This window comes from Apis florea, unplaced genomic scaffold (assembly GCF_048593485.1).
Source record: "Apis florea isolate Af1SG1 unplaced genomic scaffold, ASM4859348v1 contig_2350_pilon, whole genome shotgun sequence".
NCBI lineage: Eukaryota > Metazoa > Arthropoda > Insecta > Hymenoptera > Apidae > Apis > Apis florea.
The window spans coordinates 5,301,648-5,320,238 of record NW_028256565.1 but is presented as its reverse complement, the minus strand read 5'-3'; the positions used below and the strand labels follow the sequence as shown (position 1 = coordinate 5,320,238).

At 40.7% G+C, this 18,591-nt stretch overlaps 1 protein-coding gene across 6 annotated transcripts in view; it reads left to right on the top strand.

The window, feature by feature from the left end:
• Window positions 1-18,591, top strand: part of Calx (sodium/calcium exchanger 3) — an 84,318-nt gene that overhangs the window by 36,479 nt on the left and 29,248 nt on the right. For 3 of the 6 annotated variants that reach the window (XM_086904769.1, XM_086904774.1, XM_086904770.1), the window contains exons 4-5: window positions 11,062-11,277; window positions 17,996-18,160. In XM_086904769.1, coding sequence (XP_086760895.1) covers window positions 11,062-11,277; window positions 17,996-18,160 — 381 coding nt within the window. The remainder of the gene's footprint in view (window positions 1-11,061; window positions 11,278-17,995; window positions 18,161-18,591) is intronic. The other 3 variants (XM_086904772.1, XM_086904771.1, XM_086904773.1) reach the window with 2 other exon arrangements.

Genomic DNA, 18,591 nt, shown 5'->3' with positions numbered 1-18,591 from the left:
ACTTTCTCTTACTCTCTTTTACATAATTAAACATATAACTTTCGCAACGCGATATCTTTTAACCTTTTTTCTATTTTTTTTTTTTTTTTTTTTTTGGAATATTATTAAACTTTATTAACGTGGAAAATTTCACGAGAGATGAAGATGTGTATCTGAAAGATCGTTCGTCGAAAAATTACGCGTAATATATTTACGCGAATTCGTTCTTCGAAAATCGAAATTAGAAACGCAGTACTCGAAATATGATATTTTTAATTTATTTTTTTCCAACTACTACAGGACTGACGTTATTACAGAGATGGAAATTAAGATTTTCGTAGCGTTATATCGCGTGCTCTAATTAGCGAGTAATTTGCTTGTCAGAATCGAAGAGTAAAAAATTAAAGAGGCACGCTACGAGCGTACGTTCGAACGACTTTTTAAAATTTTCGTTTCGTTTCGTTTTCGTTGCTCGAGTCGAGAACGCATCGAGAACGCATCGAAACGGAGTTGAAACTTTATCGTGGCGGGAGGTAAACGAACGATTTCTCAAGCTTCTGGTCAAGCTTCGAAAGTAGAAGGAGTAGACGCAACGGCTGACGTACCCCAGCGTCGATTATTTCACTTTTTTTTTTCACTCCACTTCTCTCTCCTCGGCTTCCTACGACCTTGGCTCCGTCTCTTCCGCCTACGCTCCTCGACCCCCTCGTCTATTATTTCCGCGTTTCTCCACCTCTCCTTTCTTCGTGCCATTTTATTCCATCTTCGCTCCATTTTATTCCACCTCTTCCATCGTTTGCAAAACACTCGAGCAATCATCACGTGTACAAACGAGTTTCAAGCGATCTCGGGACTAGCGGTTGGAGGATTTTCGCGCCGTTGGATCCGTTGGATGGGCAAAAATAAATACGATAATACCCTCCGTGTATGGTATCGTACAATTCTCGTGGATAATCTTATTCAGCAAATTCCAACGAAATCTTTTCCAAAGGGAAGTCAATTTCTCCCGTGTTCTCCTTCGATTCTACGGTTTCTGCTACGGTTTATTTTATTAGGAGGACTGATATCTTTTTTTTTTTTCGCGAAAAATAAAAAGCACGAATATTTCGTGAAACCTTTGTCTCTCTTCGCTTTCGTATCTCCGTTTCGAAAGGTGTGACGAAATTTTAAATTTAAATCGACTCCGAGTGGCGAGTGATAAGAATCATGCAACGCGTTCAGACGAAAGGAAATGTATGTTTGGCTGCGGGAAAAATATGAAAGTCTTTTTTCTCCGGGGACCGATTGTCGAACCGGATTCAAAGGGATTGAGAGAGAGAGAGATTCGAGGGAGAAAAATAGAGAGCACGGGATAATCCGGAATTTTGAGGGTGGATCGAGCGTGTAAACACGGGTGGTCGATCCTTGGAACGAATGACTCGTCGTTGGGAATTGTTGGGATGCTCGATACACCTCGTGGATCGTGGAACACGCCTCGTGAATTTTCCTGTATTTTATTTTAACGAGGAAGGGTCGTGCCTCGATCACGAAACGAGGAGAGGGCTTTGACTTGGAAAGGATGCGAGATTTTCATTTCGCGTTTATTTACGAAACGGGGCGAATCGATGTTAAAAAGAAAGACACCGCTTTCTTATCGGTCGTTGAAACTGTTAAAAATTATTTTCTGGCCGACGAATGATGGCATGGATTCCCCGATGCCAGACGTTTATTCCACTATTCTAACCGATTCAATCGTTAACACTCTTTCGAGGTGATACTTTTTAAACGAATTGATTACGATTATTTTACGCGCAATACTCGTGAATCTTCTGGTCAAAAGATATTTCGACAATTTACACAGTGGACGTATAATATTTGCGCGAAATGATTTTACTTTTATGAAATTGATTCTCCAAAAAAAAAAAAAAAAGAAAAAGGTGAATTTTAGGACAATAAAAGAGCTTGGATCGTATAATTATCAGTGGAGATGATAGATTGACAGCCACGAAAAATTGATATTTCGAGAATGAAAGCATCCCCCTGTCGCGGGAGAGGGAAGGGATCCATCCTCGGCGGGATTGTTTTTATTACCATTCCATTGAATTCTCTCTTTGACGAACGTTTCGATGATCGAATCGCGAACGTTGCGGTGCCTGATTGCCCGCGATTGATAGTCCACACCGTGCGCGCCATTGTTGCCTCTCTAATGAATTATTTCCCCCCCCCCTCCCCCCCTTTTTTTTTCTTTTCTCTTTTCTTTGCAAAAGGATCGTCAAATATGAATTATTGCTCGATCGTCGAGGGAGAATATTATTTTCCTTTCGAATGGGAAACGGAACGATGCGAGTTGACAAAGTTGGACTAATTTCGCAAAGTAGCTGCGAAACTCGGACACCATTAAGAGATCCTCTTCGAGGGGATCTTCTTTCTCTGTTTGAACGCGTGGAAACGGTTCGATGTACAGGGTGGCACAAGCGAAAAGAGGATGACCCGGAAGAAACGAAATAAAATCTTTGTACTTAAAATACGAATCTAAAATAGCGACAGATGGAAAGATAATGATACGATTTGAACGAGTGGACGAGTTCGATTTAAAAATAAATCAGATATATAAAATAAAATCTTTCGTAGGTTAAAAGCTTCGCTCTCCTCGGAGAAATCTTTACTTTCCTCGTAAATCCATCTGCATTGATAACCCGACGAGGAATTCGTTTCGAGAAAATGATCCGATGCGATCTGAAAAATAAATCGGAGATAAAATCCTTTCGTAGAAAATTCTTTATTATTACGACGGATCGTTCATCATCCGTAACAGGAGGAATATAACACTTGAACGTTCGAACGAATCAATCGAATCGTCTTCTCTAATTTGCCGAATTAAATTGTTCAAAATTAAACGATCTTTTCGAATCAAATTCCATGGAAAAAAGAAAAAGAAAAAACGTACGAAGTTTTGCTCGTCGACCACCCGGTACACTTAAAATGGCGGCGTTACAACGATCTCGATACACAGCCGTTGCGATACGTTCTCTAACCGTTGCGGCTTATCTCCGCAAGTCGGGAAGTAGGGAGGGAGTTGTGCGGAGTTGGAAAACTGTTTCCGAAAGGATTTTCCGCGGTCCAAGAGTTTCAACAACTTGGAAGCAATTGTGCCCACCCTTAATTGCTCGGCCTCGAGATTCCAGCTTTCACGAGGTGGGGTTGAAAGCTTTCCCCGGGAAATTGAATCGAAACCGTTTTGATCGTCGGACCGAGGGACGCTAATATCTCGGCCTTTTGCGCCTTCCCCCATCCTCGTCGGTAAATATTCGAGCGCGGTTTCAGAGGGAAATGAAGATAAACGATCGGATCGTGACGACTTTCGACGGAGGAAAAATGATCCCGGCAAAGGTTGCACGTTCCTTTATCCCTCTTTCGAATCAGTGCCCGATTTCGATCGATCCCTGCTTAACCCTTTCATTGCTTTCATGCACGACCGTAATCGGTCTGGCACAAGATCTGCTGCGTATCGTGAGTTATCGAGTATCTTTCTCTGGAAACGTAGCATTCATATTTTGTTCTTATCGTCAATTTTTTCTTTCAACACCGAATTGTGAGGCGTAAACGCGGCCGCTGGATCAGGATTCGAAAGAAACGAATAATTTTTACAACCATCTCTGTTCATTATCATCTGTGAATCGCGGCGCGATTGTCGAAGAAGCGAAAAGCGTCGAGTCGTTGATCACGTGATTGACGTCACGTGTCCACAGATCGATTTATTCGATTGTACGATCCCTCGAACAGGGAGAGAATATGGGGAAAGTTTTTAGATTTAGAGAAAATTCGAAAATTCTTTGTATCTTATATATAGCCTGATTATCGAGGTAGGATCGCGAAAAGATTGAAAATTATTTCGGAAACTCGATTTCGTTGAGTTATACGTCGATGGAAAAATTAGCCGATCTTGGCATTAAGATTCGCAGGAATAGGGATTGAAGAGCGAATAATAGATATCCGTTCTCGGTTGTTTGACGGAAAGCTCACCTTGCCAATCGATCACAGTTATATCATTAATAATTTATCCTTTTCTCATTGATCGTGTTTGAACGCTTTTAGGAACGATATCCCTGATAAATTTTCGCGCAGAGGAGGAGACAAAAGTGTCGAATTCGCGATGTAATTCGAGACGCGATGAAATTCTAAAAACCCTCGATGATGAATGTATCGTGCAACGATGCGTGCGTCGTAATCAAAAGCACAGTCGTTAAATAATGGAGGAGAAAGCAATGTGGTGTGTTCCATCCTGCACCCTCGGTGTTTTAACGAGCATAAATACCTGATAAGTTGAGGGGAGGGGGGGGTGGAGGAGGAGGGTTTAATTAATTACACGCAGGTGAAAAGTGCAGCGGCGGCGTTTAGCGTTGTCTGGTCGAAGCAACGTTTATAATTGAAAGGAAGGAGGGAAAAGCGTGTTGGCTGGCGCACTCGCAGCGCCTAGTTGTTGTGCGAGTGCTTTCATGGCGCAACTAATTAGCCACGGTAGCGGTTAGGTTTCACGATGCGCCTAATACGTTTACGTCATTTTACGTGCATATAAGCGCCTCTCTATAGTTGCCGCGCAACGAAAACGCTCGATCGTCCCAAAAATTATATCCTCGTCACTCGCAGATAAATCGAACTTCGTCGATCGATTCCTTTGTTTTTCTTTTTTTTTTGGAAAATAACCAGTTTTCCAGCTCGACGAGGAAGATTTTAGATTTTGCAATTTGTGTAATATATTCCGTTGCTTGTTAATTTTTATGAAATTTTGTAGTAAATTCAATAAGCACGATCAATTTTCTTTTATTTTTTATATATCGCGCAAAATTAACGTATAATCAAACGGACTTACTTTTATACTTTGATTACATTAATAAAATATATATATATAAACGTAATTAATCATCATTTCAACGATCGTCTTCATTTTCCGCGAAACAAATTATAATTTCATCGCGTTGTCTTCGAAATCGGATTAAAAGAAGCAAAAGAACGTGAATAAATAATGTGAATAGTTGCAGAGATCCATCAATTGATACAAGAGGGAAACAATGATTGGACGGGAGAAACCGTAAAAGCGCATGCGTCTGTTCCCAAAGTTTTAGGAAGCTTGTAAATGCGCGCGTTCCTAAAATAGAAAAGATCAGTCCGAGGAGTGAAGCAACGTTCGTGTTTAATCTCGTAATCCACTTAGGATGCGGCAGCCGCGAGGCCGTCTATTCAAAGGCCGGATACACCGTACTAACCCTTTAAATGCTTCAAACAGCGGCGGGGGAATTTATTCGCTTTACCAATATATACATATATATATATGTGCGTGTGTGCGTGTGTGTATGCACGTATGTAGAAGGGGTCGAAATTTTTTCGATCGATTTTTCTTTCGTAATAAGGAAAGTTGGAGGACGCGAAATGAGGAAAGGCGATAAATTCTCGTCTCTCGATCGATTAATCGATTTCTTCTTTTCTCTCTCGTTCCCGTTATTAATCTCGTTCCGAGCGATAAATCGTTCCGCTCGTTACGTTTGACCACCTTTTTAATACGCTTCGCGGGGGGGGGGGGGGGATGACGCGACCAACCTCGATCGTTTTTCGAAATCGGCTCGATTATTTTCATCCGTCCGATATGTAATTGGAAACGATGCTAGAAACATCAAGGTTCTCGTATAATTAGTCGGATTAATAAGTAAAGGGGCGATCGAAGCTTATTGAAAATGAAAATGAAACGAGATGAGTTTTTTATATGTGTAATCGTTTATTGCTTTTTCCATGGACATTATATTATTCTTCGATTTGACGGAACTTGTACAAATTTGATGAGTAGAAAGTGTTTCGTAGAAAGTGTCGTTATTTATAAAATTAAACAAAGCCATGTCATATTTCAAGTTTAATTTTTCGATCGTTATCAGGTGTTCTCGCTCTCTCGCTATTTTTTCTACATTTTTTACATAAAGCAATTTGTTTTCTCTATTTTTGTTTCGTTCGTTTCCGGCGTTGGATTGTCGTTCGCCTCTCTCCTTCGTTCTTTCCTCGATTTAATCTTCTTCCGCGATTCTCATTAAGCGGCGCTATTAAAAAGGGGGGAGGGGAGGGGAGGGGAGGGACGACCGTGACCCGATGGAGGGCGGAATCAGGGTGCGGTCGGGACCTCCCTTCCCCCCTCCCTCCAATCCTCTCCCAATTACGGCCACTGCCGGTTTCGTTCCCCGGAAATTCGAGATATCGTGAATGATACAAATGATTCACCCCGGATATCCGGTGAAAAAAATAATCCTAAGTCGGTTGCAAACGAATCTACTTGTTCTTGATCGAGATCAAGAGTCCACTCGTTTCTGGAATCCCGTGTTAAATCCGGTTACGTTAAACGAAAAATTATGGGTGAAGTAATAATTGTATGCAAGAAGGGCGTCAAGGGGAAAATTTCAAAAAGCATTGACGAATTATTCTGAAGAGAAAATTGTTATCAATCATTTTGACAAATGATAAACGTAAGAGAATATAATTAATGAGAAAAATCGGCTTGAAATTTCGTTAAATGGATTTTTCTTCTATCCGTTTATTTATTTTCTCTGTAATTGAGAGAGAGACGCAGGAAGAAAGTTTTAAAATTCTCGACGTTATTCGACGACGTTCTATTTTAACCGAATTATTGCGGGATTTTGTGTTTTTATCAAGGAAAGGTGGAGAATTGTCCCTAGAGGGGGGAGGGTTGCACGTTCCAAAAGGATGATAAATAGAAGCGTTTCTGGGTCGCGTGGAGGCCGGATGTTAGGCTGCTGACATTTCTAACGCGATTAAACGCGTTTACAACCATTCGCTCGTAAATAACGGAGCTTCAAACGTTGCCGCGAATGTTTGTGCTGCCAGGGCTTTGTTTTCCAAGCTTATTCCGTCTAATAGGCGTTACGTTCTCTCTCTGTACGTGGTTCAATGGGATAAATTGGGAGACGCGGGTGGATTATGGTCGCGATGGAATAAATCGGCACGTTTCAAGAATGATGGATGATCGACGACTCGATCGATAAGAGAAAAATTGATAAAAGTCGTTGCGGTTCGAACCGATATTAAACGGCGAGAGTGTTGCAAATGGAAGGAAATGTTGTAAAAAGCGGGCAGTTGTAGTAAATTTGTTGAAATTGAATTATCGATTATATTTGAACAAACGCGCAATATCGACGTTTAATAATACTGTAAACTTCCTATCCGATCTATGTAAAGTTTACAACAATCAAATAACGAGGATGATTTCTGTCGACGAATCGAAACTTGTATTTTTTTCCTTTTTTTCTTTTCTTTTACAATCTCATTTTCACGTGGCAATGAGTTTTTACTCTCGAAGTTGATTGATCTCGAATCTCGACCAAGTCAACGAGAAGATTTTTATTTTCTTTTTTTTTTTTTTTTCGATTTTACGACAATAGAGAAAAATTAACTAGCCGAGAGAACAACTGTTGTGACCTTTAAAGAAGAAAGAAATTGATCGCCAATTGACTACGGATCATTGACATAGGTCGAGGCGGAAAGGGCAACGAGAATTTTATTTTTCGTATGGTAATAATCGAGGAAGGGAGCAGATCTTTAACGTGCAACGACGTTAGTTCGTTACCTCTTACGAGATCCATCGTTGAGCTGTGGAAGGGCAATGAAATCAACGATTCGATTAAAATCAATCGTCTTCCAGCGAAACTCTCGATGGAATCTCGGAAGAAAGTTTCGGAGGTTTCGTTTCGTCGAACCGAAAAAAACACGCGTGTCGAGAAATCGAATCCGAGGATATCAGATTGGTTTCTCGCGAGCTTTTTCAACGGGATAAGAAGCTTCTTTCTTGGAGGAGCGGGATGATGCTAAAAGCCGCCGCGAATGGAATAATATTTCGGCTGAGATTTGACGGTATTTCCTTCCTGGTGTAGGAAAATGTGTAAATTCCGTGAAATCCCATTTCCAGAAATAACTGGCAAAAGCACACCCGTCTTATCAGAGAGGCCTCGATGTGAACAGATATCACGTTCTTGTTTCTTTCAATATCGTAAACTTTCCTCGAGGATTACATTTCGATGGATATACATTGGTTGTTATTTCTGGACAAAACTTTACTACTCGTATAATTATTATTTCGACAGGATTGATCGACACGTTAGATTGACACGTGTAATGATCGTTTTACGTAGAAACTTTGTAGTTGTGGCACAATGTTTCACAAAGAAGTGAATTTTCTCGTGTAAAAATAAATAATAAGGAAAGGGAATAATTTTCTCGCGCGAGAAAATATTGAAAATTCATCGATTGTACGCAATAAAATTTTATTCCATGTTATCATAATATTGACTAATAATATTAATCAGATTCGTTTGAAGAGTTGTTCAAACTTGATCTTCAGTCGATAAATTTTTATTCATTTTTACCAAGTCACCTTTTGTGTCTGCTCGTATTATCTTTATATACCGTGATATTTGTGGACAAAAAAGAAAAGACAATTTCTAAATGTAATCCTTCGGCGTAGTCTGCGGATGACGTAAAGTCGATCTTTCGACTGGAACGTCGATATAATAACGCGATGCGTGTCTTTAATCTGCCCCGACGACAAGATGACGAAAGGAAAATATTAATTTCGGAAGAATAGACGAGGAAGAAAGTGGAGCCGGATAGAATAACCGATGGAACGAACGAGAATTTGATGAATTTTATCTGAATTACGACGTTCCGGAGGGATGAGAGCGGCGAAAAATCGAGTTCGGGGGATGAAGAAGATGGATAAAAGGACGTAGACGACGATGGAACGACATCGAGTCGGAATCGAAATTTAACAATTGGTTTCCATTCGTTCGAGAATCATCTCGAGAGAAAGTCGAATTTATCGTCTTGATACTCGTAAAATTTTTACAACTCGTCCGTTCGACTCTATTTCCATTTTAAACCGATATTTTATAATTGCGTTATATATATTTTTAACGATGGAATCGAATTGGTGAATTTCGTTAAATTGTGGAAATGTTGTGTTATTTTATCATTTGTTGGTAAAAATTCGGAACGATCGGCGTGGAAGAAATGTCGGACGGTCCGACATCAGGTTGCAAAATGGACAATCAGTCTTGTAAATCGCGTGTCGGTTGTTTGCTCGGTAAACTCTCCATCGATTATCCTGGATTTGCGTGATAGTCTTCGATCCTTCGTGCACTTCCGCTTGTTGTGTAACAGTTATCTACGATATCAAACATCTGAACAGGCGTTCCGCCTTTAAATAAAGGAGATAGAAATCGAGAGAACAAGTAGTTACAACAGGTAAATCGAATTAACGTGGAACGAAAAGCCTCGTTTCTGGGAAGTTTCCAAGAAACATCGCCCGTAAAATCGCCAAGTTTATACAATTTTTCTTTCGCGATCCGTTTATGGAACGACTTAAATAGAACACGGGAAATTTTGCAGACAAATTTTGTGATGATGCAATTTCGCGATCTTTTCGAATCTATCTAAAAAAAAAATTAGAGTTCGAGAGTTCGCGCTGATTTTTATTGGCGAAACGAATTCGAATAAATTTCGTATTTCATTTAAAATTGTTTGTTTCTACAATTCTTTTCCAATCTTTTATAAATATATATAAATGTACGGTACAACATCTCCACAAGCACAAATAAGTTTTTCCGTACCTACTCCTTTATTTCCAAGTGTAAAATTCATAAATCATGACTCGCTCACCACCTTTACTCGTATATGGACCTTTGGAATACCCAAACAAACGAGGAAGGATGCACAGAGCTGCTAAATAAAACATAAATTTCTGTGAAAAAAAATAAATAAATAAATGAAACGCCATCAGATCGCTATCTCTTCCTTAGATAGATATTCAAGTTATACAACGTATACAATAGATTTTTAATTATTCAATCAAACTCGTCTTTTGCCTCGCCGATAAAACGTCTCAAATCTCCTTGCTAACGATAAATTAACATAATATATACGAAACGATTAAAAAAATTTTTAATCGTTCAATCAAAAACAAACTTCGTTTCCATCCTTACCTTCTCTTCCCTTCTCTACGATTTTTCTCCGCGCAGATTCTCCCCAGGGAAGGAAGGAGGGAAAAATCCAGCGTGGCGCGACACGCGTCGAAATCGATACGACAATCTTTCGAACCGATGCGCATTCTGGCCGATGATAAATGCATTCACCCTCGCACGCGTGTACACAACACGCAAACGATCGCATTTCACGTGACGAGGAGGAAATGAGTTCGGTCGCATCGGGGAGCTTGTATTGAATTAAGGGATGAATGGGTGCAGCGGCGAAACGGAGATCGAAGGAATGGAAAAAAAAAAAAAAAAAGGGAGAAGAAGAAATTGGAATTCGATGGTCGCGCGCGTGGATGATTTTGTTCTCATCCCGAACGAGAAGCTAACGAGAAGAGTATTTACAGCTCTTTCGTTTTCGAAAATTCGGTCAACTGGGAATAACTTTAGATCGAAATCTCCTGCTTCGAAATTCTCTTCATAGCGCAAAAATCGGCGTTGCTCGATTAGATTAGAAACACATTCCCCACCGATAAGTATCCATTTGTATCCCCACTTCTTTTCTTCTCTTCGTTGTAATGTTCGATCGATTTAGTCGCGATGTATATCTTCGAGCGATATTTATTCACGCGTGCGAATATATTTTCGGTCGAAACGAAAATGAGGCGAAGAGTTGGAAAGAAGGGGAAATATATAATTTCAGAGATATGTAAAATTGACGATTCGTTTATGCTAGACAGTTAGAGAGCCACGAGTATATATATATATAAGTAGTAAGTATTAATAAGAAATCGACGCTCAAGTGGTGATAGCCGATATATGGTCAGACTTTGGCGAACGGAATTAGCATTGGAGCCCGGTGTGTTTTACACACGGGTATAATTTATAAATAATCGTGATCGAAGAAATTGATCTTCTTTGCATTTCTTGCTGTATTCGACGAAGCTCTACGCTCTTGTTTTTTAAATCGACGAACGAATGCACTCGTTCGAGTTTACTTTTTTTCCCCTCCGCCGTAAGTTTCGACCATACATTCGGCAATGGTAGAATTTTTCTGGAAGATCGGGTGAAACTGTTTGATCAGCGAGCGCGTGCGATCTGTTTTCAGCCGAGGCAGGGATCGCAGTGGCGGCGGAAATGAAACAGCCAGAGGAGCGCACCGCCGAGGAAAAAATGGCGTTGCTCGGGAAACCGAAGTTGGGCGAGGTGTTCAGGGCACAGATACGGATCAAAGAGTCGAAGGAGTTCAAAAATACCGTGGACAAACTGGTGCAAAGGGCCAACGCCTCCATACTGCTCGGTGAGTCGATACTTTTTTTTCTTTTCTTTCTCTTCGATTTAAAAAATTCCCTCCAGACTTTCCTCAGAGCGACGAAGAAGAAGAAATTCGAACAGTTTCCCTCCCTTTTTCAATTTTTCACGTACTTTTTTTTTTTCTTCCTCTTCGACTTCGCTACTTGCGAACTCTTCTCTCGCCGACGATTTCCAATTTCGTCGTCGTTTATATACCTTTGTCTCTGCGTAATTTTGGAAATTAACTTAACTCGTTCCGCTTATTTTGAAAGGGACAAGTTTTACAAGGTGGAACACTCGAGAACTTGTCCCACCGCCCCTACCTTATTCCCCTCTAACAGCCTGCTTCTTCCTCGATCCCCCAGCATTTTATCATTTCATCCTCGTTCCTCGTCTTCTCTTATTTTCCACCTGCATTATCCACCACTTCAAATCCTCCTTATTGTGCCACTCGAGTGTAAATTTGCCCGTGAACAGGCCTTGATTAAAACAGGACAGGCTGAGAAACTGTTAAGCCGTCCCACCGGCGAGACGAAACAAACGGAATCACGCTTAAGACTGCGTCTGATGAAGAACAATTAGAAGGAAGAATACATCCATTTTTACCATCTTTTGCTTTTTTCGCCCGGATCTTTATTTCATTTCTCTCTTTTAAACATTTTGTTAAACGTTTAATATACAAGAGGATGAGATTTTTATTCAATATTTGCTCCTCCTCCTCCTCTTCAAGGTTTTTATCTTCGTTCTTATCTTTTTTTATCTCCATGTTGTCGATTGAACGGAGTGAAAGAGAGCACGACGATAAGAAATTATCTATATACATTTCCCGGTTAATAGAATCCAATAATGCACGGCTTATTGCTTTTGGAGAAGAAAGAATCGGGCGCAAAGGTCTAGCGGAAAAAGGTTGAGAAAACCTCTTCCGTCAGCTGGATCAGACTACCGTGGCCAATCGAGTTATTCGCATCGTTGGCGAATGTGCCTTCTCCCTAATCCTAATATTTGCACAGCCTGTCGGGATGGACAACCATACGTGACACTGATCGCGCTCCTTGTGTTTGTGAGTGTGTACATCTGTCGATTGGACAAATTATGGAACATGGAAACGAAGAATTAGAGAAAAGATCCATTCTCGTTTTAAAAATTATAATATTTCGATTGAACACGATTCGCAGTTTGTGATTAACTATTATCCAGAGATGATCTTTATCCATCTTTCGTTCATTTTAATTCGTAAACAAACGGACCTCTCCATCCATTCTGTCGAAATTTCACAACCGAAGACACGGGAAAATATTCAAACGAAATTAAATAATATCTAAACACTCTGTGAGGGAACACGCACAAACTTCTGTTCCGTTAAAAGTCCATCTTGAAGTTGGATTACGGGGATATGAAATTCGAGCAACGAAGTTTTCGAGCGAATGAAGAGAGAATTCGTATTATTTTCTCTCCCAGCCCCCTTCTTCTTTGAGTCTTTAATTAATCCTTAATCCTCGAGCTTCGTATCGCATTGCATGTGTATTTATTACAACGCGTAAACAGAGGACATGACAATGAAAGGGTTAGTTCGTTTCTGCGTCGTTTCACTTGATATTACATTCGAGATCACCGTCCCGTTATATTGAGTTCCAAACTTGGATCCTGTCTCGAGCAAGAGAGGGAGAAAGGGGACGAGGAGGAGGGGTTGAGTTAACGCCAAGTCCGGTAAATCCGAAAGTTGAGAGTAGGAAGTTGGTAAATCGGCATCCTTCTATCTCGCGCGCGAGATTCCTTTTGTTCGACGCCCGTTTTGCATTTCACGGTTTGCATCCTCCCCCCTTGGCGAGAAGAAAATCGCCGGAAAGACACGCCTTCTTTGCGCCACGACGACGCGCCTTCATCTCAGCATGTCTCGAGGGATCGAGACCTCCGAATTTCAGGTTCCGCCCGATGGAAATCCGGATGGAAAGAATAGGGAGAGGAGGAAGGAAAAACGAAACAAGGGGAGAACGGTCGAAATTAATGGATTCTCCAGGCCGAGATGAGGAGAATCGAATCTTCGCACTCCTTTGTCGAGTGGTGGGTCGTCGACAAAGAAAAGAAAGGGAATTCCGAGGCGTCCGATTGATTTATTGGCTGGCAATGTGTCTATCGAGCCGGGGGACATCTTCGTTAATCGAGCTCACCTCGCTCTGTCCGATCTAATTCCGCGAGTGGAGTTGCGCTCGAGCGTGACATTGCCGTTCGAGGCGATTGAGCCTTGATGCCACGCCGAGCATTTGTCAACTCGTGCAAGATATTTCGTTACGACGATATCGTTGAAGGCAAGCGGAGCGTGGACGGAAGAATTTTCATTTCAATCCGATTCCTTCGTCTGGATCGAATCGATAAGAAGAATGGAAGAATGGGGTAATGTGGTAAAAGTTAAATGAAAGAAAAAACGGGAAAATGGGAAATTAAGCCTTTCCCACGGTCCGTTAATTTGTTACGGTCGTTAACATATTCAAATAAATTTCAAGGTATTATTAACCCGTCGCGGCCACCATATTCCGAAATGTTTATATAATCGCGCGGAACGTTTGCAAGATAACATTACGCTTACTAGTTGAAATGAAAACGAAATTCAAATGGAATTCCAAACGTTAACCTCGTTCGAATTTGGTTTAAGATCGTTCAATTTTTCTTTTTAACTTCGATCCGTAGAATATCGAAATATAACTAAGAGGATGATTTTTGCGTCGTAAATTTTCAAAGAGAAATCACTTTCCAATGCAATGATGTAATTTCTCACAAATAATGCTAAAAACAAAGTTACCAGCAACGAAATCTTATTGAAGACCTAATACTATGATATCGTGCGATATTGTCCGATATCAACCGATATTACCCGATGTTACCCGATGTTAACCGACGATATCCGATAATACACGATGTTGTGTATTACGCAATTACTCGAACGTTGTTCTACCCGTAAAGACAGTTGTTGAATAGCACTGGTCTTAAAGCACTGGTCTTAAACCACCGCTTCATTAATTTTGCTACATCTCGGCAAAATGTCCTCGATATTGTTCTCATCAACTGGCCGTCAAGAAACGAACGATACATACGTAACAAATTCGATTACGCGTCGTAATTGACGAACGATGCTCGTGCTAGGTCAAGCATAAAGTAGAACGCGTGTTTCCAGATATACCAGCTAACTGTCCAGTAAAACGAACCAACCATCACAGATCTCCTCCCCTACACGCGCGTGTACAAGGACGGAATAGTTGCAAGACATTTTCCCTCGAATAAATCATTTAACCTTCGCGTGTTGAACCATTTCTTCTAAACTAATGTGTGTGCGTTTCGTGTTTCTCAATTTCATCGAGATAATATATTTATTTATCCACTATTTTATATTGGAATAGAAGAACGAAAGAATTTCTCTTAACAGAATATATTCATATTTTGATGGAATACACGAGGGAAATTTCTTTTAACAATTAGAATAATTTTATTACAATTATATTCCATCTTTCTTGGCAAAAAAAGAAAAAAGAAAAAAAATAATGATGTTCAAAATTCTAATTCACAACTCCGTTTGCCAAATTCCCTATGTTAACGATAATACATACATATATGGTAAGTGATAATTCTAATAATGGCAAGATACGGCGAATTTACTTGTGTCGTTGATGGAATACACGAGGGAAATTTCTTTTAACAATTAGAATAATTTTATTACAATTATATTCCATCTTTCTTGGCAAAAAAGGAAAAAAGAAAAAAAATAATGATGTTCAAAATTCTAATTCACAACTCCGTTTGCCAAATTCCCTATGTTTAACGATAATACATACATATATGGTAAGTGATAATTCCAATAATGGCAAGATACGGCGAATTTACTTGTGTCGTTAATGAAATTATCCGATAAAGAGATTCACACAGCGAACTTTCCTCTCGATTCAAGACAAGTATATCGCGAAACTGTGCACTCGGTGCAACCACGCGACTTACCATCGAGAACTTCACCCGGCACTCGACCGCTTTGGAAATGTAAATTCGCAAAGCGTATCCACACTCGTGGAAGTAGATTCCTGGAATCTGTCTTTTCGCGATCTCGATCCTTCAGAATTTCCATTTTCCTCCCCAGTTGTTGAATCTTGTTTGAGAATCGTGCCACCATAATTTTGACAAGCGTCGAAATTCTTCGTTCGCTCGTCGTTTATCTCGGTTGAAAAAGTGAACGACGGATCATTTCGACCGAGTATGTATGTATATCCATCCTGTTTTCTCAAACCTTGATCTTGTTTTTCAAACGGACCCTGCGTTGCGATTTTTCTCTCCGTATTGAAATTCAGATCAAGCGTGACACGGAGAAAACGAAAATGGAAAAATATCTGGAAAATAGGTCGGAATATCTGGGAAAATTCTATTTCTAATTCTACGCTCGTCGCGACTGGCCGGATACTGGAAAAAAAAAAAAAAGAACAAATTTTCGGATCCAACCACGTTCAGATTTCGTTCATCGAGCAATCGAATTATCCGTCCTCGAGCATTTATTTATACGTGTTATTCGAACGGCTAGAATTCGTCCAAGATTAGCGAGAACTTCTTCCTGGAAGAAGTTTTGCGAATGAATGACCGTTTGTGGCGGTGGTTTTTATTCGAATCGAGAAATAAAACAGAGACAAAGGGTGGAGAAGGAAAGAATTGGCATCCTTTGTGCACTCACCCCAACCTGCCCTCGGGCAAGGTAATTTTAAGCTCAAAGGTGCGAGCCGCCGGTCTACCGCCTTTAATGCGTTCGATTCCATTTATTTTACGATAGACGATTTTCGAATCAGTTCTCTTTGAGCTTCGTACGAATTAGATTCATTTGATCCGGGGGCCCTTTGATGGCTTGGCTCGAGAATCCGTGAATGGATTCGTCCATTCAAAATTGTAATTAAATTACCAATTAAATTAAGAGTTATAATTTAAAAAAAAGAAAGAAAGAAAGAAAATTCAAGTGGGATGGAATAATTAAATTTTTCAATTAAAAAAATTTTTCAACAACTACTCCGAGTAATTAACGTTGAATTCTCGAATAACGAAACGCTCCTCTTAAAATCGTGGAGCAGAATTCCATAACACTTACGGTAGATACTCGTTTCTCCTTCCGTTCCAGAGAACGAAAGATTTTTAAAACGGGATGGATGGAATAACCGTTTCGCAATGCTGGCCATCGTTGGTAATCTCGCGCGAGGGGATCCACGCGTAACAATGAACAAGCGAGGAAATCTTTTCGAAATGCTTCTCCTCGAGCGAGGATTTCCATCGTGATGAAACGAATCGTTAAATCTTTCGAGAGAGGAGGGGGAAGGAGGCAAGGTTGTCTCGCGTTTCCGCAAGAAACGGTGACCCACATCCGCGGCCAAAGTCCTGCGAGACCTGTCCTTGCGAGATCCCAGTTCGTTTGACACCGGTTGAAACGTTTTTCTTCTTCCTCGAAACTCGTTCTTTTCGCATCGCGGCTCGAAATTAATAGTTTCTCTTCCTTCTCGCGTTTCATTCTTCTCCCATCTCCTTTTTTTTCTTTTTCCCTTTTAACTGTCGACTCGTTGCGTCTTTTTAAACGATTACGAATTATTCGTCGTTTGCAATTAAACTTTCTATCTCTGGATGAAGATTGATATTCGAAATTTTTCGAAGGAGTTTTATTTGTCTGTAAATTGCGACAATAAGAGATTCGACAGTTCGTTGAATTTACGATCTCCAAGATGAAAATATGGAAGGAAGAAGATAACGAAAACTTTTACGAGGTGAAGCTAGAATAAAACGTCGTCGTAAAATTATTAAAATCTCGTTAAGCCTCTCGATTCGAGGTTACGAGGAAACTAGGGAGGAGTATTCTTTGTTGAGTAAGTGGCGTGCAGCTTTTTCGAACGTTTAACCAGGTATCGACCGGGGGTAATAGGGTAAAAAAGAAGCGTAAATAGCCGAGGGGAGGAAAGTTGCATAACTCGTCTGGAATTTTATTTTATTAAAAAGAACCAACCCCCTGTTCGTTTATAGCCAAGCTTTCATAGTTTCCCGCCCATCCTTCGTGATTTCGAGGCTGGCCATTTCAACCAGCTCCCTTCCCCGTTTGATAGCGGGAATAATTGATCGAGGCGTAACGATCTTGAAACGAGAAAGAATTGCGTTACGTTAAGCGAAGTAAACGCTTTGAAAGAAAGGCTAAGTGGAAATTATCGCCGGCGAAAATCGAAATCGATACCTGTATTCGAACGTTTTATCGCGTACAGGCCTCGTTACGAATTTATTTTACGACGGCTTCGTAATCGAAACTTGCCAATTATCCATCGAGAAAGGGTATAAATTATTCAGGGAAACTCGTTTCATGGAAGAGGAAGAATCTAACAAACATCCTTCTTCTCCTAAAAGAACATCCTTCTCTTTATCCACGAAGTTTAATTTATAGCCGAAGAAATAAGAAAAATTCCCTCTCCCCGACAAAACTTGGACCCCGCGTAAAAAGGTTCGAAAGTTGATCGACTGGAACCAACATCCAAATTCCTCTTTCACTCCCCTCCCTTGGCTGCGATTCAACGCGATTCCGAAAGGCCAAAGACCTCTTTCTTTCTTCCGCTTGTTCTTATAACTTTCTCTTACTAATTTTACACCCCCAAACCCGTTCTTTCTTTCAAACATGATCTCGAGAAAATTGGAAGAATTCTCGAGCGATAATAATAAGAACGATATAATGTTGACAGGCACCAGTTCCTGGAAGGAACAGTTCACGGAGGCATTGACGGTGAGCGGCGGCGACGAGGACGACGAGGGTGGCGGGGAACCGGCGGCGCCGTCCACCCTGGACTATCTGATGCACGGGTTGACGATACTGTGGAAGGTGTTGTTCGCGTTCGTTCCGCCCACGGGTAAGTGTTTCGAGGCGTCGAACGAGGAGTTGGCGGCTGTCGAGAAAGGGGGCGAGATAGGTGGAGGAGGGTGGTTTCCGGTAGCAGTGCATCTGGCACGCTTATAAGTTATGTTCATCATCAACAGGCGAGCGAGATGGCCCACTTAAGCGCTCGAGGGAATGGGTTTCGTTGGTGAAATATTTTTCGTTGTAACCCGCGTCCCCTCCCGCGGGTAATTATAAATTAAAAGGCATGGTTAACCTTGTTTATGGTTAAACGGAAGCGTAGGATAGAGGTTTGTGGGTTCCAAAGGGAATATAAATCGATGATACCTCGTTTGATGATGAAATTTGCCGAAAAATGTCGTTTTTTCATCCCGAATCGAGCCAACGAATAATTGTTATTATCGTTGGAGCAAAGTTCGTTTAATTAATAACATTGCGACGAAA